Source organism: Myotis nattereri, assembly GCF_964212035.1.
Source record: "Myotis nattereri genome assembly, chromosome: 2".
Lineage (NCBI taxonomy): Eukaryota > Metazoa > Chordata > Mammalia > Chiroptera > Vespertilionidae > Myotis > Myotis nattereri.
In genome coordinates this window covers 23,302,815-23,329,027 of record NC_138076.1, presented here as the reverse complement: position 1 = coordinate 23,329,027, position 26,213 = coordinate 23,302,815, and the positions used below count along the sequence as shown (strand labels likewise).

The 26,213-nt window shown below is 39.8% G+C and overlaps 1 protein-coding gene across 1 annotated transcript in view; it reads left to right on the top strand.

The window, feature by feature from the left end:
- The window catches only part of NSD3 (nuclear receptor binding SET domain protein 3), a 108,761-nt gene that overhangs the window by 17,717 nt on the left and 64,831 nt on the right, over positions 1 to 26,213 (top strand). The window contains exon 2 of the mRNA XM_081082686.1: positions 18,237 to 18,952. Coding sequence (XP_080938812.1) covers positions 18,281 to 18,952 — 672 coding nt within the window. The 5' untranslated portion in view covers positions 18,237 to 18,280. The remainder of the gene's footprint in view (positions 1 to 18,236; positions 18,953 to 26,213) is intronic.

Sequence of the window (26,213 nt, the reverse complement as noted above, 5' to 3'; positions counted from 1 at the left end):
TATTGTAGTTGGCCTGGGGATTCAGAGATGAAGTAGTCTTATGTCCTCAAAATAAACTTCAGTCTTTCTATATTCTCTGGCATCTAATTTGTTTTTACTTTCCTGAATTAAGTTGTGTGCTTTCATTAAATACTTATAATTTTGTTTTGTAACATATCAAGAAAGGCCTTTCTAATAATAAACTAGATCATTTTGAAGCTGTGATATTAGGAAGCCAAGAGAGTTTTAAACGGAATTGAAAATGCTTTTAGTTTAATGTGGGGAAGGCACTCCTCTCCCTTCCCACAGGTTAGGACTTTTTGTTTCCTAAGCTTGGAAATGTTGGAGCTCCCTTGCATCCTCTCTGTTCTCACATCACCTAGCGTCTCAACCCGAAAGTTTTCTTTTTTTAAAAAATATATTTTATTGATTTTTTACAGAGAGGAAGGGAGAGGGATAGAGAGTTAGAAACATCGATGAGAGAGAAACATTGACCAGCTGCCTCCTGCACATCTCCGACTGGGGATGTGCCCGCAACCCAGGTACATGCCCTTGAGCGGAATCGAACCCGGGACCTTTCAGTCCGCAGGCCGACGCTCTGTCCACTGAGCCAAACCGGCTTCGGCCCGCAAGTTTTCTTTTGTCATCCAGGGCTCTTGTCCCTTTCTGTCAGCGGGCCTCTGTCTTCCTATCTTTTCTCTCAGTCCTTAGGAGTAAACATGATGCAGGCCCTCAATGTGAAACGAATAAACAGACCTTACCAGAAGCAATTTCTGAGCCTCATCTCCTGCACTGTTCCTTTATTGCTTTCCTGTCTCCAGTAATAATGTATGATTGTAGGAAGCAGGCCTAAATTTTCATCCCTGTAACTATTGTGCTTAGTCCAGTGTCTGGTAAATAGTAGGTGTTCAATAAATATTTTATTAGAGAAGCCTGTGTAGGTTGGGATGGGGACAGCCTGGCTGTAACTTTTGGTCTCCTTCCCAAAACTTAGCAGCAGTAGAATGAGAAGGAGGGAGGAGCTGGCATGAACCTTAGCCCAACATTGCCTCAGCCTACAGAGGGCAATTAACAGACAGCAGCTGGTATCCAGAATTGATGTAATAAAGTATTTTGCTATTATTTCTTACACACAGATGTTTTAGGATCATGTTCATTTACACATATGTTCACCCTTCCTTTAGGTCAAGATGGCCCTGTACAATGTATTAAGTGTTATGGTAGAGTAGAGGTAGAATGCTATGCTAGCAGGAGAGGGTACTTGACCTGCCTACAGAGGGTGTGTGATGTGTGAGGGGGCAATCTGGAAAAGTTTCTTGGAATATTTTAACACATCTGAATAGACTAGACTCTTAAAGGATGAGTGGTTGATGAGAGGAAATGTTAGATTGGTGGAGGGCAAGGTGGGAAAGCTGAAGCAGCAGCAGGAGAGGAGGCTGAACAAGTACACAGGAGCCAAATCAAAAAAGATCTTCTGCTTTTGGATGTTCATCCTAAGGCATGGAGAGCCATGGAAGGTTATTAAATTTGTGGGTTGTTGTTTTTTTCTGTTTTTCTTTTTAAGTTCTGTCAGTGCTCTACAGAGCAGATTGGAGGTGGACAATTTCGGAAATAGGCAGAACAGTTTGGAAGCTGTTGCTCTTATCCAGATGAGAAATGATAAGGCAGAACTGATGAACATAGTACAAACTGGGAATATTTGCAAGAAAGTTGGAGAAGGGCCCTAACTAGTTTGGCTCAGTGGATAGAGTGTTGGCCCGTGGACTGAAGGGTCCCGGATTCAATTCTGGTCAAAGGCATGTACCTTGGTTTCAAGTTCAGTCCCCGGTAGGGGGCATACAGGAGGCTGCTGATCAATATTTGTGATCATTGTTTCGAACTCTGTCCTCCTTTCCTCTGTAAAATCAATAAAATATATATTTTTTAAAAAGTTGGGGGGTAGAACTTGGCTTTTTTTTATGCATTGTATTTATCCTCTCCCAGTCTGGGGGCTTGTCTTTTCACTTGTTTATCTTTTGGCATACAGTTTTTAAAATTAATACTGTTGAGTTTATTATTTCCTTTGGCTCGTACTCTTTATGCATTGTTTAAGAAGTCCTTCCCCACCTTGAGTTCATAAAGATGTATTCTTGTTTTATGTTTTTGTTTTTTCTTAAAAGTTTTTAAGTTTTACTTTTCATATTTGGTCTTTAAACCACTTGGAGTTTGGTATATTATATGGTAAAGATCTAATTTTTTTCTATATTGATAAGCCATTTTCTAGTACCATTCTTTGTATCTTCTGTCCTTTCCTCACTAATATCTAGTTCTTCTGTTATATACTAAATTCCTATATAGGCTTGGTCTTTGTCAAGGATCTTACTCTGTTTCATTGTCTGCTCCTTCACCAGTACCTCATATTTTATTTTTATGTGTGTGTGTGTTTTTTTGTTTGTTTTTTGTTTTTTAAATATATTTTATTCATTTTTTTTTTTTTATAGAGAGGAAGGGAGAGGGATAGAGAGTTAGAAAAATCAATGAGAGAGAAACATCGATCAGCTGCCTCCTACACACCTCCCACTGGGGATGTGCCCGCAACCAAGGTACATACCCTTGACCAGAATCGAACCTGTGACCCTTCAGTCCACAGACTGACGCTCTATCCACTGAGCCAAACCAGCCAGGGCTATGTGTGTGTTTTTTAAAATATATATTCATTGATTGATTTTTATTTTTTATTTTTTAGTGTTACAGACTTTATTTCCCCCCACACTATTCAGCTACTGGCTTAATTTAATTTTTTAATTAATTGTATTGGGGGTCACATTAGTTAAAAGGACCATACAGGTTTCAGGCATAGATTTCTATGATGCAAGATCTGTATATTGCATTCTATGCCCACCACCCAAAGTCAAATCATCTTCCAACACCATATATTAGGCCCAATACCTCATATTTTCATTACTGTAGCTTTATAAGTATAAAGTTTATTTTAAGCACATTTAATGCGTGTGTTTACACCAGTAATTTTTTGAATGGATATTGTGCACTATTGTTGAGAAACATGTAACTGCTTTCTTGACTTCTTTTGGAGCATGTTTTAAAAGCTATAATTTACATACTAGACAATTCACCCTTTATAGTATACATTTCTGTGGTTTCATCACCACAAAAAGAGATCCTATATCCATTGGCAATCACCCTCCATTTCTCTCCCTTCTAGCCCCTGGCAGCCTCTAATCTTTCTCTCTACAGATTTTCCTATCCTGAACATTTCATATAAATAGAAATATACAATATGTAGCCTTTTGTGAGAACATTCTTATTTAAATTGAGTAAAATTGGTAGATTAACAGGGCATTCTATAGGAATATTACTGTGTCTTTTAGAAAGTATGACAAAATACTGTGCCTTAAAAGGAGGAAGAAGAGTAAATACCACCAATATTTATTTCTGCTTTGCTTTTATTGTTTAAGCATCGAATCTGTATTTTATTGAAGAGAATGGTCAATTTTATGCTTTTGCTTAGTTCCTCAGTGAGCAAATGTCTTGTAGCAAATCCTGTTGTAGAAGAGTATCTTCTAATGATACCTTTTGGGTTTATTGTATATAGACAGAGTGAGAGCACTTTGATTTGGATGCATGCTGTTAGTGATTATACTAAAGTGGCATGAATTGCTTTATGTCTTGTGGATAAGAGAGTACAATCATGTGAAAATATAAAGGGAATATATTCTGTCCTGAATTATTTTTAAAACAAGCAGATTTTCCACTTTAATGTAGAAATTAGTCAGTAGCTTAGAGTCCTTTTTAAAAGGCTACCTCGGAAAGTACCTTTAAGTCAAGATACCCACCCAGATAAGGTTTACTAATACAGAACATTTACTTAACATACTAAAATACTGTAAGCCCTTTGTCATTTGGAGAACTGATATTTTATTTCAGTGAAAGTGCTGAAAATAGCTCAGAAAAGAAAATGTTTCTCCCTAAATCATAGCATTAATCTTCCAAAGAGCCTCAACCAGAATGTAAACCACTTTAAAAGATTCAAAAGTTTGACAAGCAGCCTTATTGAACCTTATAATTTTGACTCCTCAAATTTTCATTTAAAAAGTAATAAGGCCCAACCAGTGTTACTTAGTGGTTGAGCGTTTACCTGTGAACCAGGGCACACTGGGGCGTTCAGGAGGCAGCCAATCAATGATATTCTCTCTCTCTCTCTCTCTCTCTCTCTCTCTCTCTCTCTCTCTCTCTCTCCCTCTCCCTCCCTCCCTCCCTCCCTCCCTCCCTCCCTCTCTGAAATGAATAAAAAAATATTTTTAGAAAAGTAATGAGGAAACTAAAAATTTGTTAAGTACCTCTAGAGTTAATATCATTACACAATGGTCTCAAAGTCTCAGAAGTCCAAGCATTTGTATTACTATGGGAATTTAACAAATTTGGGGGAAGAAAATGCTCAAATTTTATTCAGAAATAATTAGCTTCTATACCTTGGTTAAAACTTTTATGGATAATTGTAACTAGCAACTGTATAGCACTTGGATGCTATTAAAAGTGCTTTCTTTTGTTTGTGGATAAAATAGTAAATATTGTAATCTAATATGTTTTTGTCCCCTCAAAGGATAAGATCATCTGAAGACAGATGGAACAACTGCTTACATTTGTAATGTTGTTTGTATTTCCTTGACAAAGATTTCCAAGCAGGATTCTTTTTGTTTCAAAGATTGACAAAGTGTTGTGTAGTAGTCACTGTAACCAAATTCAGTTATTGCTCTTTGTCTGTAGCAGAGGTAGATTAGATACTATCAATTCTAGCTGCTTTTAGTGATTAAAAGGTAAACATTGTTGTTCATTTCCTTTTTGGTACTCTATAGGTGTGGTCAAGTTCTTAGAACCAAGTGGTTGATTTTCTTTTTCCATAACCCCCACCCTTACCCACAGTTATTTTTGTTGTTGTTAAAATGTAGAAAGGCTTGTTCTGGAAGAATATTGATTTTTTTTTAGTGTAATTTGCATCCTGTTCATACTTAATAGCAGTTTGTGTTTGCTGATTTTTAAATGTGTGTGTTTGGACTCTAAAAATATTCATCTCGTGTGTGTGTGTGTGTGTGTGTGTGTGTGTGTGTGTGTTACTGTGCTTTGAGTCAGCTCCAATTCCTGGCGACCCTATGAATGAGCGATGTCCAGTGTTCTGTCCTGAACAGCTTTGCTCAGCTCTGGTAGACTCACGCCTATGGCTACTCTTAATGGAGTCAATCCATCTCAAATTTGGCCTTCCTCTTTTCCTGCTGCCTTCTGTATTTTGTGTGCTTTTTTAAATAACGGGTATCTTGATTAACTCCCACCCACCAACCCTCCCCCATCTTCCCTCCGAGATTTCACACTCTGTTCCCTGCTTCCATGTCTCTGGATCCATTCCGTTCATCAGTTTATTTTGTTACTTAGATTCCACATATGAGTGAGATTATGTGATACTTGTGTTTCTCTGACTGACATTTAACTTAGCATAGTATTTTCCAGGTCTCTCCATGCTATCTCAAAGGGTAAGAGACACTTATTTTTTGCTGTTGCATAGTATTCCATGGTATGAATGTACCACAGCTTTTTTTATTCACTCATCTACTGATGGGCACTTGGGCTGTTTCCAGATCTTAGTTATTGTAAATTGTGCTGCTGTGAACATAGGGGTGCATACATTCTTTCTGATTGGTGTTTTGGTTTTCTTAGGATATAGTCCTAGAAGTGGGATCACTGGGCCAAATGGCAGTTCTATATTTAATTTTTAAAGGAAACTCCATACTATTTTCCATAATGGCTGCACCAGTCTGCATTCCCACCAGCAGCATACTAGGGTTCCCTTTTCTCCACATCCTCTCCAGCACTTGGTCATTTGTTGATATGTTGATGGTAGCAGGGCTCTATTCTTCTTCTTCTTCTTCTTCTTCTTCTTCTTCTTCTTCTTCTTCTTCTTCTTCTTCTTCTTCTTCATACACTGTTGTTATTACATTACTGACAATTAAATGATTTTTAAATTGTGAAAGCCAAATGTGCAATACAGATTACTCTGATCATATAATCAGATTAAAATGTGAGTAGAACAAAGAACCAAAAAGAAAGGAGTCTGTTTTAAAACCCCTGGCATGTGGGGATTTTAGCATTCTTCCTATAGGTTAAGCATTGTTTTCACATTTTTACTTTATAGAGCCTCTGGTTTCACTCTTGATAACCTGTGTATTGAAAATAGTGGACCATATTTTAAAAAATATTAACCCTGGCTAGTGTGGCTCAGTTGATTGGGTATCATTCCATGCACTGAAAGATTACTGGTATGATTCTCCCATCAGGGTACATGCCTGGGTTTCAGGCTCCATCCCTTGGGGACATGCAGTAGGCAGCTGATTGATGTTTTGCTATTATATTGATGTTTCTCTCTCCCTCTCACTTCCTCACTCTCTAAGGGAAAAAAAATTTAATTCCCTTCTCTACTTTTTTTCTGTGTAGTTTTTTGGGGAAAAATAATAAAATGAAAATATCCCTTGATGCTGTCATCAAGAAGTCTTCATATTCAGCCTTGGCCAGTGTGGCTCAGTTGGTTGAGCATCATCCTGTGCACAGAAAGGTCACCGGTTAGATTCCTGGTCAGGGCACATACTGGGGGTGTGGGTTCAATCCGAGGTTGGAGTGCATGCGAGAGGCAACTGGTCAATGTTTCTCACCTCTCTCCCCCCCCCGCCCCCACTTCTCCCTTTACTGCTCCCTCTCCTTCCCTTTCCTCCCTCTCTAAAAAAATCAATAAATATTTTTTAAAAAGAAATCTTCATATTCAGTAGTTAAATATGATTCATGGCTGAAGTTTTAAGGAGGCTTATTTGTGTATGTATTAAATTATCTTTCTTTGCCGAAACCGGTTTGGCTCAGTGGATAGAGCGTCGGCCTGAGGACTGAAAGTTCTCAGGTTCGATTCCGGTCAAGGGCATGTGCCTGGGTTGCGGGCATATCCCCAGTGGGAGATGTGCAGGAGGCAGCTGATCGATGTTTCTCTCTCATCGATGTTTCTAACTCTCTATCTCTCTCCCTTCCTCTCTGTAAAAAATCAATAAAATATATTTTTTAAAAAAATTATCTTTTTCAAAAAATATATTTTATTGATTTTTTTACAGAGAGGAAGGGAAAGGGATAGAGAGTTAGAAACATCGATCAGCTGCCTCCTGCACACCCCCTACTGGGGATATGCCTGCAAGCAAAGTACATGCCCTTGACTGGAATTGAACCTGGGACCTTTGAGTCTGTAGGCCAACGCTCTATCCACTGAGCCAAACCAGTCAGGGCTTAAATTATTTTCAATATTAGAGGCCTGGTGCACGAAATTCATGCACAGGTAGGGTCCCTAGGCCTGGCCAGCAATCAGGGCCGATGGGGGCCTTCCTTCATTCTGCGCCGCCCCCTGGTGGTCAGCGCATGTCATAACAAGCGATCAAACTCTGGGTTGAACTCCCAAGGGGACACTTTGCATATTAACCTTTTATATATATAGATAGGATCTGATTTTGAAATGGTAAGTGATCATTCAGTTAGAAATCAGTACATTAATATATTTGATAGCTTTATCTTGTAATACCTCAAAGAATGTATACTTAAATGTGCCTTTGTATACTGAATTTCTTTAGACTTTTTGCTTTAAAACAAAATGACCCTCTAATTTTTCAACAGTATGTGTCTTAAAATTTTGTTTTTAAATGTTTTTCCATGGAAATCTTCAAACAGTAAAAACGCCAGGTTTTCAAGAACCAGCATAGCTGGTACATTACTGCAGATTGTGTGCATGCATTCTTTTCTTGTTACTATGGAAACATACAGACTGTGGATTTATCATAAACCATGAGAATTGTTCCTTGCAACAGTTCACAAAAAGAAACATCTGGATCCCTTGTTTATTCTGGGGTAAAAGAAGACCACCCTTTTTTCTGAATTATGGAAATCACATATCTCTTGGGGATTTTTATTGGGTTAATAGACTCTCTGGAAATTTATTTGACTTCATATCAGTCTCTTGGTGTTTTAAGCCTTGAAGGGAAAGTTAGCCAAGAACTAAGGAGAATCTCAGTCATTAGTGGCGAGGTAAGCAGTCAGATTTTGCCAAGGATAGTACCTGCATAGGAGGCTGTAATTGCATTTATATTATCTCGCATTCTCCACGGAAAAATCCTCAACAACTCTTTAAAGCATTTCATTTATATGTAATAACTCCCTTAAGTTTACATAGTTCAGTTTAAAAGATTATTAAGCCTCTCCTCTGAGCATTGGCTTTGGGTTCTTGGAGCACATGGATGAAAAAATTACTTCCTGCTTTTAAGAAAAACCACATAAACAGGTTGTTTCATGATTAATTCTAAGAGGCCTGCATAGTATATCTTAGAAACACAGAGGGAAGTTACTCAGACTAGCCTACAGCTTAAGTTACTACTTGGAGATGACTTGTTGAGCTCAAAAGTTGGTTAAAGGTCAAGCCAAAAAATGTGTAAAGGGGCATATTAGGCATCAGGCATAACATTAGTGAAGGCACAGTGGTACAGAATCCTAGTGGGTGTAGTAATTCTCAGAAATTTGAAATTACTAGTGTACAGAAGTGACATTAGGTTGGAGAGGTTGGTAGAGACCTTGCTTGGAGGGTGTGCTCTGTAAGCCAAGGTGCTTCAACTTTTTCTAGGAGTCATTTAGGAATTTTAATAAGTGTTGTGGTTGCATTTATAAGTTAAGTAACCTAGGAATGTATTTAAGGGATAGATGGGTCTGAAATCAGAAGTAGGCAATTTATATGACATCTTAGAATGATTGTTATTTCCAAAAGCTTGAATAATGGTACCAACATGAGGAATTTTGATGTATAATCTACACTAATAAAAGAGAAAAATGGTAATTGGTGTACGGCGATACCGTTTTCATTGGCTAATCAGGGCTATATGCAAATTAACTGCCAACTAAGATTGGCAGTTAACTGCCAACAAGATGGCGGCTAATTTGCATATGTAGGCACAATGCAGGGAGGCGAAAGGGAAAGCAGGAAGAAGCCCCCTGCCACTGACAGTGATCTGAAACCCAGGGGGGAGCTAAGAGCTGCCCCCCAGCCATGATCGGAGAATCAGGCGCCTTTGCCGCCCTGACCAGTGATAGCAGGAAGTAGGGGTGGAGCCAGCGATGGGAGCTGGGCACGGTCAAAGCTGGCAGTCCCAGGAGCTAGGGGTCCCTTGCCTGGGCCTAAAGCGAAGCCCATGATCGCGGCGCCCCCCGCTGCCTGGGCCGGACGCCTAGGCCAGAGGCGTTAGGCCTGGGCAGGGGCGGAGCCTGCAACCGCAGGGAGCTGGGGGTCCCCTGCCCAGGCCTGACACCTCTGCCAGAGGCCTCAGGCCTGGTCAAGGGGCCGATCCGGTGATTGGTGATCGGAGGGTGATGAGGGTCAACTCCTCTGGCTGAGGCATCAGACCTGGGTGGGGGGCGGAGCCGGGGATTGGAGGGATATGATGGTCCCCTTGCCCAGGCCTGAAGCCTGGGTCAGAGGCATCAGGCTTGGGCGGGGGGTGGAGCAAGCGATCAGAGGGAGATGGGGGTCCCCTGCCCAGGCATGATTCCTGGGCCAGAGGCCTCAGGCCTGGGCGGGGGCCAGAGCCAGTGATCAGGGGGAAATAGGGGTCCCCTGTCCAAGCCTGACACCTCTGGCGGAGGCGTCAGTCCTGGGCAAGGGGCCGATCAGGCGATCGGAGGGTGATGGGGGTCAACGCCTGAGGGCTCCCAGTGAGAGGGGGCAGGCTGGGCTGAGGGACACTCTCCCCCCCTCCCCCCCCCCCACACCCAGTGCACGAATTTCGTGCACCGGGCCCCTAGTCTATATATATAAAAAGCCAGAGACCATAATGCCATCACAACCATAACGACCTAATGACTAGTCGCTATGACATCCACTGTGGCCAGCGAACCAGCCTGATTCAGGCCGGATTGCCCCCAACACCCCGATCAGGTTGGCCAGGTTCCAATCAATGGGTGGCAGTGGTGGGGCAGAACTGGGGTCTGGTGAGTAGGAGGAAGGCAGACCACTTGGTCCCTCCCCCCATCCTGCAGGCTCCAACTGATCAGGGGATGGCTAATGGGGGAACAGGGGTGAGTGGCATGGCAGCGACTGGTGAGCCGGTGGAAGGCAGACCTCTTGGTCCCTCCTCCCAGCCCTCAGGCTCCAATTGATCTGTGGCGGCAGCGGGGTGGAACATGGCCCTGATCACAAGCTAGGTCTAGGGACCCTAACTGCACACAATTTTGTGTGCTGGGCCTCTAGTAAAATAGAAAGTTTTCTCATTGAGAAACACTGGTGTTAAGGATAGAAAAATAAGTATATACAGTATAGCATGTAACTCTATAAGATAGAATCCAGCAATATGTATGGTCTACCAGAGAATTGTTCATTTTGAGATTTTTTTAAACTGACTTAAACTATACATTTTAACATATCATGAGTAGTTGATACTTATAGTCTCAAGTTGAATCACGTGACATGCTTCCTTTTTTTAAAACTCTGTGTCTGAGATAGATTTCACTTAAGAATTCTATAAACTTTCCTCTTAGACTACCCTCATGAATAAGTTGGTAAATAAATCAGAGCCTTAAATCTTTAGTTGATAATTTTCAACTTTTTTCCTTTAAAACTATTTATAGACAGCTTAAACAAAATTAAGAAAAAAGTATTTGTTGATTTATTTTTCTTTAAAAAAACTAGAAACTGGTCTAAGGAAGAATTTGCCATAAATTGTTTGCCTGTGGTGGGATCATTTACTTGGAAGACTAGTATCATTATGGTATTTCCCACCAAATTGTTAACTCCTGAAGTATAAAGTGTGAATATTTTTGTTTTTGTTGCTATTTACTTTACATACTTATGGATTGTAGGAAATTAGCTTACTTAACAAGCCAGTGCTGTGGAACAGAGTGCTTGTGTTTGAATCCTCCATTTACAAGATGTGTGCCTATGGGCAAGTTACTTAATTATGCTGGCCTTCACTTTTCATTTGTAAAATGGGGGTAGTAACAGTATTTCCTCAAAGGGATGGTATGAGGAATAAAATAATATAACCAATATGAAGCAGTTAGGGGATGGTATTGACACATAATAAGTCCTCAAATGTTAGCTATTATTATTATTATTACTACTAGAGACACGGTGCACAAAAATTTGTGCACTTGAGGGGGTGTCCCCTCAGCCTGGCCTGTGCCCTCTCGCAGTCTGGGAACCCTCGGGGGATGTCCACCTGCTGGCTTAGGCCTGCTCCCCGGGGGGATTGGGCCTAAACTGGCAGTCAGACATCCCTCTGGCAGCCTGGGAGCCCTCGGGGGATGTTCACTTGCCAGCGGGGAGCAGGCCTAAGCTGCAGTCGGACATCCTTAGTGCTGCTGAGGAGGCGTGAGAGGCTCCTACCACCACTGCTGTACTGGCAGCGATCAGCCTGGCTTATGGCTGAGCAGAGCTCCCCCTGTTGGAGTGCAGTGACCACCAGGGGGCAGCTCCTGCATTGAGCGTCTGCCCCCTGGTGGTCAGTGTGTGTCATAGTGACCAGTCGTTCTGCTGTCAGGGTCAGTTTGCATACTACCCTTTTATTATATAGGATAGAGGCCTGGTGTATGGGTGGGGGCCGGCTGGTTTGCCCTGAAGGGTGTCCCGGATCAGGGTGGGGTTCCCGCTGGGGTGCCTGGCCAGTGTGGGTGAGGGGCTGACGGCTGTTTGCTGGCTGGCCACAGCCCCTTCAGGGTGGGGGTCCCCGCTGGGGTGCCTGGCCAGCCTGGGTGAGGAGCTGATGGCTGTTTGCAGGCTGGCCACGGCCCCCAGCCACCTAAGCTGCCAGTGGAGGCTGGCTGGAAGCAGGTATCTGGTATTTATTTATCTTCTATAATTGAAACTTTGTTGCTTTGAGCGGAGGCCACAGCCAGCCAGGGCAGGTGGGAAGCTTGGCTTCCTCCATTGCCGGGGCAACCAAGCCTCCTGCTTGCTCCAGCTCCATGGCTGCCGGCCGCCGTTTTGGTTGGGTTAATTTTCATATAGTCGTTCTGATTGGCTGGTGGGCGTGCCTTGGGTTGTAGTAGAGGTGCGGTCAATTTGCATGTTTCTCTTTCATTAGATTAGATTATTACTACTATTTTAGTAATATAAAAAATTATATCATCTTTATCAGGGATTTATCGAGGACATAGGTGAGAATATTTGGTGGCCTGTACTGAGTAGTTTTAAAATTAGTGGGTTAAAAACACCTAACTTCCACATCCTACCTGTCTTTCGTGGTCAGACTGCCTCCTTTCCTAGTGAACATTGTTCTTCTCAAATGTCTTTTATAATTATAATGGTCACACAGTTTAATTCTTAGTTACCTTCTGTTCTACAGGTACACTATTATTTTGAGTCTTGACCATAAAATCGTATCTGGTCTATTATACTATTTTAAACAACTTTAGGTGAAAGTTCAAGTTTTTCACAAGCTCTTCTGCCCAGCCTTGCACTCCAATGATACTAGCCAATTGATATTGAGCTCTTGCTATACTCCAGGCAGTGTCCTAAGTACTGCTCATGGATTAACTCTTAATTCTTAACAACACAAGGTAAACAGAAAATTGTAAGTATCTACAGTTTCTTGATAAGGAAACTGAGATTTAGGGAGATTAAGTTGCCTAAATTAAAGCCTTGGATCTGGTTTTTTAATCTGGCAGTTTGATTCTGAGCCTATGCTTACTAAAGAGCCCCCCTAATTCTATAAGGTCTTAACTTTGATGTCAGTCAGTACGTCTGGTCTTTGGAGACTGGCTCCCAGGCTCCTGTAATTATAAAAATCATTGTAAAGGAGTTTAGTTATAGTCCTAAAATAGCTTTTTAAAAAATGATCAAAACTGCTTTCTTGACTGCATTATTGTATTATTTGGATAAATAATATGAAAATGTGTGTGTCTATTAATGCTTGAACTTTCTAGAAAATATACTGTGGACTGTTTGGCTTAATTGGTCAGAATATGGTGTCAAGATTTAATGCAGGCTTCACCACTTTACCTTAGTCAAATTATTGATTTTCCCAACATTTTACTTTTCACATTTTCAAACTTTTAAGAAAGTTAAAAAGAATATTACAGTTCACACTTGGATTAGCTAGTTGTTAACATTATGCCTTCTATGTATATGTACTTTTAAATCTTAAACCATTTGAAAGTTGTGGATCCCATGACACTTTAAATATTTCAGCATGGCTCTCCTAAGAATAAGGACATTCTCTTATATAAACAAAATACTATTATTGTCATACCCTTGAAAATTAATAGCTCCATTGTTTAATAGCCAGTTCATATTTAAAATTATCAGTTTTCTCCAAAATATGTATATTTTATCTGTGGGTGTGTGTTTAAATCCAGGATTTAATCAAAGTCTGTGCACTGAATTGGGTTGTCTAAATCTTGTCTTTTAAAATCTAAAATACTCTTTCTTTCCACCTGTGGTTTCTGAAGAGCTCAGGCCAGTTGTCTGAGAGTATTTTTACCTTTTGGGTTTGTCTGATTGTTTCCTCATTTTGAGATTCAGTTTACCTCTGTATAATTTGGGAGGTTAATCTGGAAGCTGATCTATATGACAGGAATGAGAACCAAAAACATAGGTTGCATCTTGTCAAATGTCAATAGTTAACTTGTCTTCAAGTTGGAAGTTGGAAAAACTTTTGAATTCCACCGGTATAGTTGCCCCATGTGTATTTACAGAACTTTAGAGCATACCTCTGTGTCTGTGAGCTATACATTTTTGCCAAGGGTCAAATTAGCGTAATGTTTCAATTTTAAACTATATATAAAGAAATAATTTTTAATATCAGCATTATCAGTATTTATGCTGGTTAGGATCACAGACTCTGCAACCAGACTGCCTTGATCGAGGCCCATTTCTGTCATTTAAGAACTAGTGTTGCGCATTTAAGCAAGTCATTTAACCTCTCTGTTCTCTATTTCCCCATCTATAATGGAACTAAATACTAATATCTACCTGAAGGTTGTTGGGAGAATTAAATGTCTTATTGTATGTAAAGCATATAGAATGGTTCCTGGCATATACTAAGCATGATTTAAGTGTTGGTGATGGTTATTATAGAGTAGTTATTTTGGCAGTGACTAAGGAATAAAATACGTGAACAAAAGAAATGAATCCTCTCAGAACGTATAACTGAATGCCACCTATTTTACAGAGGTGTTATGAAAATTAAATGAGATAATGTATAAAGCGCTTGTCCCAGAGTAGCTGCTAAAAAAAATGACCTTGCTCTCTGATACCTCTACCCCTGTTCCACTATAGAGCAGTATGGGCAGTTTGATTTCTTTCTTTCTTTCTTTTTTTTTTTTTTAATATATTTTATTGATTTTTTACAGAGAGGAAGGGAGAGAGATAGAGAGTTAGAAACATCGATGAGAGAGAAACATCGATCAGCCGCCTCCTGCACATCTCCCACCGGGGATGTGCCCGCAACCCAGATACATGCCCTTGACCGGAATCGAACCTGGGACCTTTCAATCCGCAGGCCAACGCTCTATCCACTGAGCCAAACCGGTTTTGGCGGGCAGTTTGATTTCTTGTTTGCTTGTATACATTTGTTTAAAATTTTAGAAACTTCTAAAAACTTTTGCTTTCCCATTTGCTAACAGAATAAACAGCAGTTGTTTAAGTGGATACACCTTTAAAAGTGTATTGTCAGATCCCCCACCCCGTTTGCTTTTTGGGTTACATACCTTATTATGGTAAATCCTGCTAGAACCAAGATGGTAGACATTGTTATTATTATTTCATTGTTTTTTTAGAGAGAGAGATGAGGGAGGGAGGGCGGGAGGGAGGAAAAAAGGAAGGAAAATTGGTGACCCGTCTAGGGATCAAACCTGCAACCTGGGTGTGTGCCCTGACCAGGAATCGAACCTGCCACCTTTTGGTGTACTGGATAACACTCCAACCAACTGAGCCACACTGGCCAGGGCAAGATGGTAGACATGATTAATCAGTCACAGAGTTGAACTGAGCTGTAGCGTCAGAATCCTTCTTCATAGTATCTCAGGTATCTATAATCAGTTCATAAGACTGCATGCAGTAGTGAAGTCCTCTGCTTTAGAGCTTTCTAGAAGAAATGTTTATGGAATTATCAAAATAATATCTGACTCTGTTAATCCTAGGTCTCAAGATGTGAGCTCATCAAACCTTATGAAAAAGCAGTGTAGTCTTAGAGCATTTCCTAACAGATGATTTTCTATATTATAACATTCTTACATAATACGGTCATCTTTAGACATCTTCTAGATGGGGTACAATAATTTTAAGAATATAATTAATGACTGTAATGTAAAGATTATAGTGCAATAACTTGAAAAAGAGTGTGCATCAGAATCAGCTGGAATGTAGTCTTAAAAATACTAATGCTCTAGCCTTGGCTGTTGTGGCTCAGTTGGTTGGGCTTCATCCCATGCAACAAAAGGTCACTGGCTCAATTCCCAGTCAGGGCACATACCCAGGTTAGGTTGTAGGTTCAACTCCCAGTAGGGGTGCTTATGGGAGGCAACTGATTGATGTCTTTTTCCTTCTCCCTTTTCTTCTGCCTCTCCCTTTCCCTTCCTCTCTAAGAAAAAAATCAATAAAAACATATTAAAAAAAATGCTCATGCTCTAGGCCTCATCCCAGATTTATTGAATCGTATTTATCAGTAGATAGACCTTGACATATGCATTTTGTAAAAGTATCCCAGATGATTCTGCTATTTATACTATTATAAATAGTATAAATTTATAGGTTAAAAACAACTAGATACTGGCAAGAGTCTAGAGCAGGGGTGGGCAAACTTTTTGACTCGAAGGCCACAATGGGTTCTTAAACTGGACCGGAGGGCCGGAAAAAAGCATGGATGGAGTGTTTGTGTGAACTAATATAAATTCAAAGTAAACATCATTACATAAAGGGTACGGTCTTTTTTTTCAATAGTTCTATTCATTTCAAGCGGGCTGTAGTTTGCCCACGGCTGGTCTAGAGAATCAGATATCTTCACACACTATTGGTATGAATGTAAATTGCTGTAGTGCAAACTATAGAATATTTTTGCAGTCTCTCAAAATTTCAAATCTGTATGATGGGAATACATGTGCACAAATATGCAGTTTTAAGAAAGTTTCCTGTAGACCTGTTTATAATCTCAAACAATTGTGAATAGTTAAATGATTGTCAGTACACAAATGGTTAAATACATTATGGTAGATAACACAGTTGTTTACTTTAAAGCAGCGGTTCTCAACCTGTGGGTCGCAACCCCTTTGGCGGTCGAACAACCCTTTCACAGGGGTCACCTAAGACCATCCTGCATGTCAGATATTTACATTACGATTCATAACAGTAGCAACATTACAGTTATGAAGTATCAACGAAAATAATTTTATGGTTGGGTCACAACTGTATTTAAAGGGCCAGAAGGTTGAGAACCACTGCTTTAAAGAATGAAGTATGCATGAAATTTATACATGCTGATGTAGAAAGATATATAGGATATATTGAGTTGAACAAGTAAGTCACAGAATAAACCTTGTTTTTTTAAAAAAAAGATATTTTTACTGATTTCAGAGAGGAAGGGAGAGGGAGAGAGATAAAAACATCAATGATGAGAGAGAATCATTGATTGGCTGCCTCCTGCATGCTTCCTACTGGGGATTGAGCCTGCAACCCCAGGCATGTGTCCTTGACGGGAATTGAACCCTGGACCCTTCAGTCCACAGGCCGATGCTCTATCCATTGAGCCAAACCAGCTTGGGCCTAAACCCCATTTTTTAAATTTTATATGTAAACTAGAGGCCTGGTGCACAGGCGGGGTCCAGCCAGCCTGCCCCGATCAGGCTGAGCTGGCTGTGGGGAGGGGACGTGGGAGGTTGGCTGGCCCCCGATCCAGGTGGGGGGCCTCTGGTCGAACTCCCAGTCAAACTCCTGGTCGAGAGGACAATTTGCATATTAGCCTTTTATTATATAGGATGTATGAAGAAATATTTGGAAGAATACCCAGCAAGGTGTTTACAGTAGTTTTTCATGACATAGAATAATGGGGATGATGAAGGAGAGTAATAGGCATTTATACTTTTGTATTTAAAACTAGGGGCCCAGTGCACGAATTCGTAAACCTTGAACTGTGGGCTGCGAAGCTGCCATGGGCACAGGGGTGGGTCTCAGCCCATCCTCCACACCCCTGCCTGGCCCCTCTCTGCCAGCAGCCCCGCTCCTGCTGCTGCCATGACAATGCCGGCCCTGCTCTCACCTGCTGACAGTGCAGAGTGATTGGGATCGGTGCCAGGCCCGGGAAGCAGGTGTGAGCAGGGTTGTTGCCAGCAACGGATGTGAGAGGCGGTTGCCGGCCCGATCTCCCCTCAGGAGCAGAGGGAGGTGGAGAAGCCCTAGGATGATCAAGGTTGGCAACTGCTGCTCGCAACCACTGATGGCGCTGGCAGCAGGTGCAAGCTGGGCCTGCACCAGAAGTAGGTGAGAGCACCGGGTGGGACCACGGCACGTGGGAACAAAGAATTTTCAGAGGCTCGCCCTGATGATAGTGACCAGCGCCCTGCCTTGGTCTGGAGCCCCCGTTCACCTGTTCCACCATCCCGCCGTAGCCAACGCCTGCCATGTTCCACGTGCACCCCCTGGTGGTCAACACAGGTCATAGTGACCGGTTGTTTGGTTGTTCTGCTGTTTGCTCTATTTGCATATTAGGGTTTTATACATATATATCTATATCTATATATATAGATAGATATATAGATATAGATATATATGTACTTGCAATAAGATTTTAGTCTTTTTGTAATGACAAAAGAACTACTGGACAGAACATGAGTGATTTAAAGGAAGCTTTGAGGGACCTAATTTATATGTGTCTGAACTGCTTATATTGCAAATAACAGGTTTAACATTAGAATTATGATCTCTAACTTGGAAAACAGAAAGCTATCTTGCATGTTTACAAAGAGACTAAAAATTGTACTAAAATTATTTTGAAAGTAATTGAGATTTTTTAAGCATATAAGACTTTAAGATAAAAATGTATTTGTGTTGTGTTACAATTATATTGGCTACCTGTTTTAAAAATATTTAGTGTTTCTGCATATCTGGATATCAAAATTGGGTTCAGAATATTTTAGTTTATTACTTTTTCAATTGATTAGCTTTTAGCTTGTGAGGATATTAATACCTTTTAATTTCCCCTTTAAAACTTTAGGCCCGATGAGAAAAAGGGAAAGTTAAGGATGCTGGAGCAGAACAATGGATTTCTCTTTCTCTTTCATGCAAGGGATCATGGGAAACACAATTCAGCAACCACCTCAACTTATTGACTCCGTCAACATCCGTCAGGAGGATGCCTTTGATAACAGCAGTGACATTGTTGAAGATGGTGGCCATACACCATATGAAGCTACCTTGCAGCAAGGCTTTCAGTATGCACCTACAACAGAAGATCTTCCTCCACTTACAAATGGCTATCCACCATCAATCAGCATGTATGAAACTCAAACCAAATACCAGTCTTATAATCAGTATCCCAATGGATCAGCCAATGGCTTTGGTGCAGTTAGAAACTTTAGCCCCACTGACTATTACCATTCAGAAATTCCAAACACAAGACCACATGAAATTCTGGAAAAACCTTCTCCTCCACAGCTACCACCTCCTTCGGTACCACAAACTGTGATTCCAAAGAAGACTGGCTCACCTGAAATTAAACTGAAAATAACCAAAACTATCCAGAATGGCAGGGAATTGTTTGAGTCTTCCCTCTGTGGAGACCTTTTAAATGAAGTACAGGCAAGTGAGCACACAAAGTCAAAGCATGAAAGCAGAAAAGAAAAGAGGAAAAAAAGCAACAAACATGACTCATCTAGATCTGAAGAGCGCAAGTCACACAAAATCCCCAAATTAGAACCAGAGGAACAAAATGTAAGTTGAAACATCTTTTTGAAAAATTCTGTAATGTTTCACATTTACTGGAGATCCTAGAGCTATTTTTCAGTGTTTATCTCTTTAAATGTAAATATTTCTGTTAACTTCTTTCTTCTAATCTCTAATAAGGAGCTTAGACTAATACAATAAGTGCTGAGAAAATATTTGTTGAATAAATGAATGGACATCATTAGAGTGAAACAATATTATAACATGTGACACTAAGAACTTGCTTTTTATGTTTCTTTGTCTAATACCTTTATTTTTATTTGCTTCTAATAAACTTGTTTCTGAAAATGAAGAGTAAAGGCAAAGAGAAGATGTTTGTTTATATGTTTTTTAGACCAACTTTTGCCAGTAGAGCCTAGATTCCTAGATTTAGCACTCCCTACTATTGTGTTTGCTACAAAATAACCTAAAGCAATAAAGGACCTCTTTTTATTAAAATCAGAGTTTGTTTTTGAATATATTTATTAAAACTCCAGCCACAGTTTTTAGAAGGATTATCCTTCTTAGGTAACTTAAGGTGTATGCTTGCTTTTCAGTTGATAGGTTTAAAGCAGAATTTAGGTAAAGCCCATACGTTGCATCTGGTAGATATGTTTCTTAGGACTTCTTAAATCAACAGGTTCCCCTCACTGCTTTTTTTCTTACAATGTGTTTATTAAAGAAATGGGGTATTTCTCCTTCAGAGGGTTTCATATTCCGGATTTTGTTGATTGCGTCCCAATGGCATCATTACCAAGTTCTGTCCCTATATTTCTTGTAAACTGGTAGTTAGGTCTAGAGACTCACTCTCGTTTAAGTTTTTGGTTCATATTTATTCACACTTTTTGTTTTAGTAATCAGTGTCACACGACAGTGGAAAGAACCATGGTAACACCTAATCCTGTGATCCCTCATGTGGGTTGGGCACCTTCAGGCATGATTTTTTTTATATACATTATTTTTTAGCCACATCCTCCCATCCCTTCCCTTTTGACAACCCATCAGCTTGTTCTCTCTATATATGGGTCTATTTCTGCTTTGTTTTGTTTATACATTTATTTTGGTGGTGGTGTGTGTGTTTTTTTAAATATATTTTATTGATTTTTTACAGAGAGGAAGGGAGAGGGATAGAGAGTTAGAAACATTGATGAGAAACATCGATCAGCTGCCTCCTGCACGCGCGCCCCCTCCCCCCCCCCACTGGGGATGTGCCTGCAACCAAGGTACATGCCCTTGACTGGAATCGAACCTGAGACCCTTGAGTCCGCAGGCCGACGCTCTATCCACTGAGCCAAACCAGTTAGGGCTGGTGTTGTTTTTTATAGTCTACATATATGTGAGACTAGAGGCCCAGTGCACCAAATTTGTGCAAGGGCTCAGCCCTTGCAGCCACGGCGGCTGCTACCTCAGCCTTTGCAGCCCCGGCTTCGTCCCGATGGTCGTCCAGAAGGTCGTTCGGCTGTCCAGTCTAATTAGCATATTACACTTTTATTATTATAGATTATGTGGTATGTCTTTCTCTGTCTGACTTATTCCACTTAGCGTAATACCCTCTGGGTCCATCTATGTTGTCACAAATGGCAAGATTTCATTCTTTTTTATTACTGAATAATATTTCAGTGTGTGTGTGTGTGTGTGTGTGTGTGTACCACATCTTCATTCATCTTTGATGGACATCTATCTAGATAGCTTTCATATATTAGCTATTACTAGTAATGCTATAGTGAACTTAGGGGTGCATATATCTTTCCAAATTAGTGTATTTGTTTTCTTCAGATAAATGCTGGGAAATGGAATTGCGGGATTGGATGGCAGTTCCATTTTTAATTTTTTGAGGAATCTCCATACTGTTTTTCATAATGGCTACACTAATGTACAGTCCCACCAACAGTGCACCCAGGTTCCCTTTTCTCCTCATCTTCTCCAGCACTTGTTGTTTATTGGTTTATTGATTTATTTATGACTAGAGGCCTGATGCACCAAATTCGTACACTCAAATTTGTGCACTAGGGGGTGGTGTCCCTCAGCCCAGCCTGCAACCTCTCCAATCTGGGACCCCACGGGGGATCTCTGACTGCCGGTTTAGGCCCAATCCCTATAGTTTTCTTATTTACTTAACAGATATCCATTGAGTACCTACCGTGTGCTAGGCACTTAGAATTAAAAGTAGGGCAATGAATGAAAAGTAAAGATGCCTGCTTTTTGTGTGCTTCTATTCTAGTGTGTACATATGTAAGTTCAGATGAAGAAAATAAAACCAGGTAATGAGATAAAGAGTAATCAGGGACACTAGCTATTATGGTGTCTTAGTTTTGTAAGAACTGTAAAATGAAGGCTTTGGAACTAAATAGTTTCTTAAATGCCTTTCAATTTCTTCTATTGTTTATTAAATGCCCCACACAGAACTTACCTCACATAGTATCTTATATTGACAATTAAGTAAATGAATAAACAAAAGAAATTAACTTTTTGCACTCCAGATACATTCACTGTAGCATTTCTTCCCTAGATCTGAAATGAAAATATATGTGATGCACTATGACCTTTGGGAATCACGAAAATGCACAAAACTGAATTTGGTTTTAGCTCAGTTCCTAAGAACTGTCTTGCTGGCTCCATCTTGCTTTTGCTCTAGAGAATCTGGCAAGTAGAAGAATGTCCAATTTTATTTAATAGGCTAGACTTTTTCCCTTTATTGATAAAATGACTTAAAATATATATCAAAATAGAAATAGGGCTGGATGCAATTAGAGGCAGGATAAGACAGGCTATTTTTCATATCTACTTTTTGCTTTATTGGAATCTAGGAAAAATTCAGTGCAGTGATATTTCTAGTAATCACTCTGCAATGAGATTTTAAAGCCAATTCTGTCTTTGTTGGATATCTGCTATGCTTTATATCACTTAAAACTTCAGTTAACTATCATATCCAGGCATTAGAAAGGCTAGATATAATTTAAGAGTTATGGTTATTTTCTTTTTTAGTAAATCATGTGAAACATAAATTAATATTTCATTATTTAGGATTATATAATATCTTCAAGTAAGGGAATGTCAATTTGTAGATACAGCTGTAGAAACTGGCATTGATTGCATTAAATATTAACAAGGCCATTGCCTGAAAGTTGAGTGTTTTGGGGGGGGAAATGTAGATTTTTTTCTTATTTCTCTCCCTCTCCTCACTATCCTCTCTTTTCCTTCTCCTTTTCTTCCTCGCCCATCCTTTTCTTCCTCCCCCATTCTTCTCTTTCTCCCCTCCTTCCTGTCTTTTCCTTCAAAGAAATGAAAAGCTAAGTTCTTGTAAGTTGAATTTTGATTAATTAAAATTTTATCACAAGTGGAGGGCAGTTAGAAGCTTAAGAAGTGGATGCCAGCCCTGACCGGTTTGGCTCAGTGGATAGAGCATCGGCCTGTGGACTGAAGGGTCCCAGGTTTGATTCCGGTCAAGGGCATGCATGTACCTTGGTTGCAGGCACATCTCCAGTAGAGGGTGTGCAGGAGGCAGCTGATTGATGTTTCTCTCTCATTGATGTTTCTAATTCTCTATCCCTCTCCCTTCCTCTCTGTAAACAAACAATAAAATATATATATATTAAAAAAAAAGAAAGAAAGAAAAAGAAGCAGCAGCAGCCCTGGCTGGTTTGGCTCAGTGGATAGAGCATCAGCCTGCGGACTGCGGGGGTCCTAGGTTCGGTTCCGGCCAAGGGCACATACCTGGATTGCAGGCTTGCTCCCCAGTGGGGGGCGTGCAGGAGGCAGCCAATCAGTGATTCTCTCTTACCATTGATGTTTCTATCTCTTTCTCCCTCTCCTTTCCTCTCTAAAATCAAGAAAATAAATTTTTTTTTTGAAAAAAAGAAGTGGGTGCCATAAAAATTGTACTTTATTCTGACAGTAGAACTTTAAAGCTAGAGCTCCCAAGGCTCGCTCTTGCTTGTTGTTGGTATCATGCTTTTGCTAAGCTCTATAGATAGCTACTGATGCGCACAAATTAATGTTTTGTAAACTTATGTTTTTTAATGGCATTTCCTTAACTAGAACATCTGTTTTGCTTCATTCAGGACAGTTTTAAAAAATGTTTTAGTTTTTGACACCTTTGTGCCTCTGGTTGTCACTAGGGGTCCAAACCTTGGGTGTTTAGCATTAGAAAGGGCGTAGGAGTGAAAGCAAAGCCCCAGTAAAAGTGCTGACTCCACTGGACAGTTCCCTTCCCCCAGTACCTTAGGGAAGCATAATGCGAACTGTGTGCCTGCAGGAAAAGTCTGGAATGTTTTTCCTCAAGCTGATATATATTCATAGGTTCTTTTTTGAGCAAACAGAATCTCACTTTAAGATATCACTTTTTCTTTTTTATTAGTATTTGATCTACAAGTATTTCCTCCCAATTCTGAGCTGTTTGGCCTTCTAAAGAGTGGCTGTTATTTAGAACAACCTAAGTATGTCTTCTCAACAATGAAAAAAAATGTCCAAACATCTAGGCAGCAGGGGACCTCAGATCACTATTGAAGTTGTATATTTTTTAAAGCTGCTTTAGCTGTTTTTACTTCCACCAAATTAGAAACATGTGGAAGTGTTACTGCATTTCTTCCTCCTCAGCAGGTGTAATGCCTCAGGCATGTGAGTGAAGGCCCTGTTCAAACATTGGTCTTCCACCAGCACCTCTGGGCTTATCCACTAATGCTAGTCTCATTAACTTTTAGCTTGCCATTTTTACTTATAAAAAGCCAAAGAGCTGATTCAGTCCCATTAGCACTACGTTAGGGGTTATATTTAGTTTTCTAGCCTCAGAGTATTAGGTCTTAAAATTCTTAGAACCTGTTCACATGTAAAATGTTCTTTTTGTACATATTTTTTAGTTTTTAAGATTATGAACTTAAGCAGTTATTCAGAAAATTAAAAAATGGACAATTTATTTTGCCTTTAAACTTTTCTTTTAGCCTTGGCCAGTGTGGCTCAGTTGGTTGGGCGTCATCCTGTGCACCAAAAAGTTGCTGGTTCAATTCTAGGTCAGGGCACATGTATGGGTTGCTGCTGGATCCCCAGTGGGAGGGTCTACAGAAGGCAGCCAATCAATCTTTCTCACATCAGATGTTTCTCTCTCTCCCTCTCCCTTCCTCTCTCTAAAAATCAGTACAAATATTTTTAAAATTTTTCTTTTCACCTTAAATTATTGACATAGGTTTTTGGTTCTTTTAGATAATAGGATTTTGCTTAATGTTTTGAAAATTATTAAGGGTTTTGAATTCTGCCATATTTGATGCATATTATTCATATGAATAAATTGCTTGGGTTTGAATAAAAGTAGTAGACCAAATTTTTAAAGAGGGGTATTTAGAATAATGTAATTTTGTTTCAGCTGCTCTCTTAATATTTTTTTCCTTTTTAAGAAACTTCCTGTGATTCTTTCCTGGAATAGAGATCTTTCCATGTGGAATCAACTAAAATATGAAAAAGTGGTATATACATAAAGTCATAAATTTAGTACCAAAACGGTATTTTCTGCCCTTACTTGATTTTAATTACTCTTAAGCTTATCTATCCTTTGAACAACTAAAGAAAGTGGATTTTATTTGTTGACATTTTCTGGCTCCTTATTTTTTCTTGAATTTAAATGTTTGATTTCTGTTGACCATTTTGTCTTAAAAACTTCTCTCCTTAATTAACTTTTGTGTTACTATGCTATCTCTTGGTTTATCCTTTTACCTTTCTTTTGAGCTCATTGGAGATCTCTAAATACCACCTAGATAATTCTATTTTGCTCATGCATTAGCACATTTTCCAATGTATGTGCAGAGTATTCCTAGTATTCCTTTTCTATCATTGCAGTATCTTTATTTGACTTCTTTTTCCTTCTTTTAGTTATATGGTTTTGAAAGCTGGGATAAATCTTCTTGGTTCTCTTTCTCTCCCTTGCCATTTGTTTTCTTTTAAAATGACTGCGCAAAAAAAAAAAAAAAAAATCCTAGGAAAGTGATTTTAACAGTATTTCAAGCCAGCCTGAAGGAAACACGAATAATCTAGAACAAAACAAAAAATTAAATAAAGATAAGACATTTGAGTAATTTAAAAGTTTTGAAGGAAATTCTGTCTTTAATCCAGAAAGGGAAAAAAGCTAATGGGGTTCAGACCAGTTCTTACAATAATAAGATTCTGTTGTTTGGCAAAGATTAGTTACTCCTTACCTATCTGCCCTCAGAAAGAGTTATAGAGATTCCTTACACCCAAACATCATGAAGATTAAATGTGGGGAGGATGACTCACTTTCTTGACTACATTTTTGCTTCTTAAGTGGCCCTGTGTTCCTGCTGTAGCTTGAGAAGGAGAAACCGAGGTTAAGGTGTAAGCTACACCTGTAGACTGAAAATGAAGCTACCTAATGGGCCTATGCAAATGTGAACAGTATTTCTAAACTGCTTTATTATTACACTAGTGATCAGGAAAAAATTTTTTTCTTTTGAACATAGATATTTTTTTCCTTGCTCAGTTGAGTGTGTCCTATTATATTAGATATTTTGGGGACTGCCACAAATGCAGCTGATGGAGCTAATTTTGTGCCATCAACAAGTTGCTAGTACCTTCTTTCACCTGGGCCATTTCCATTATTTTTCTTAACCTCCTATTAAACATTTTGCTTCTCCTCTTACTTCCTTCCAAAATATTCTCCATATAACTGCTAACATGATCTTTTAAAAACAAATTGGCATGTTACCTCTCTACCTAATCCTCTTCAGTGGTTTTTCACTACACGGATGGTAAAACATTTGAACATGGCTTACAAGGCCCTTGTAATGTAGCCTGCATCTCTACTTTCATTTTGTATCCTCTCTCCTCTTTAGGGCAGTTAAGTCAGTTGTAATGGCCTTTGTTTTTTAGCCTCAGGGACCTCACATATGCCACTTCTTTTTGGGATGGTCTTTCCCCCACTTTCTACTAGACTAACTCCTCTTCCTTTGATTTTCAGATTGTAATTTACTTTCTGAGGCCTTTCCTGAGCTTTGTATCTAAAGATATACACACCCACATCCAACTCCTTACACTGCCCTACACACCCACACACCATTGTTTTTCTTCATACATTTACATTGTATTAGTATATTGCTTGTGTTTTTGTTTGGTTAATGTCTATCCTACACAACTGTAGAGTTCTATGAGGTCAGGGATCACAATCTGTTTCACTATTGTATACCAAACTTCTAGAACAGTTCCTGGAAAGTTGTGGGCACTATTGAATGAACAATTAATACTTGGGATTGGGGATATATTAGTCTAG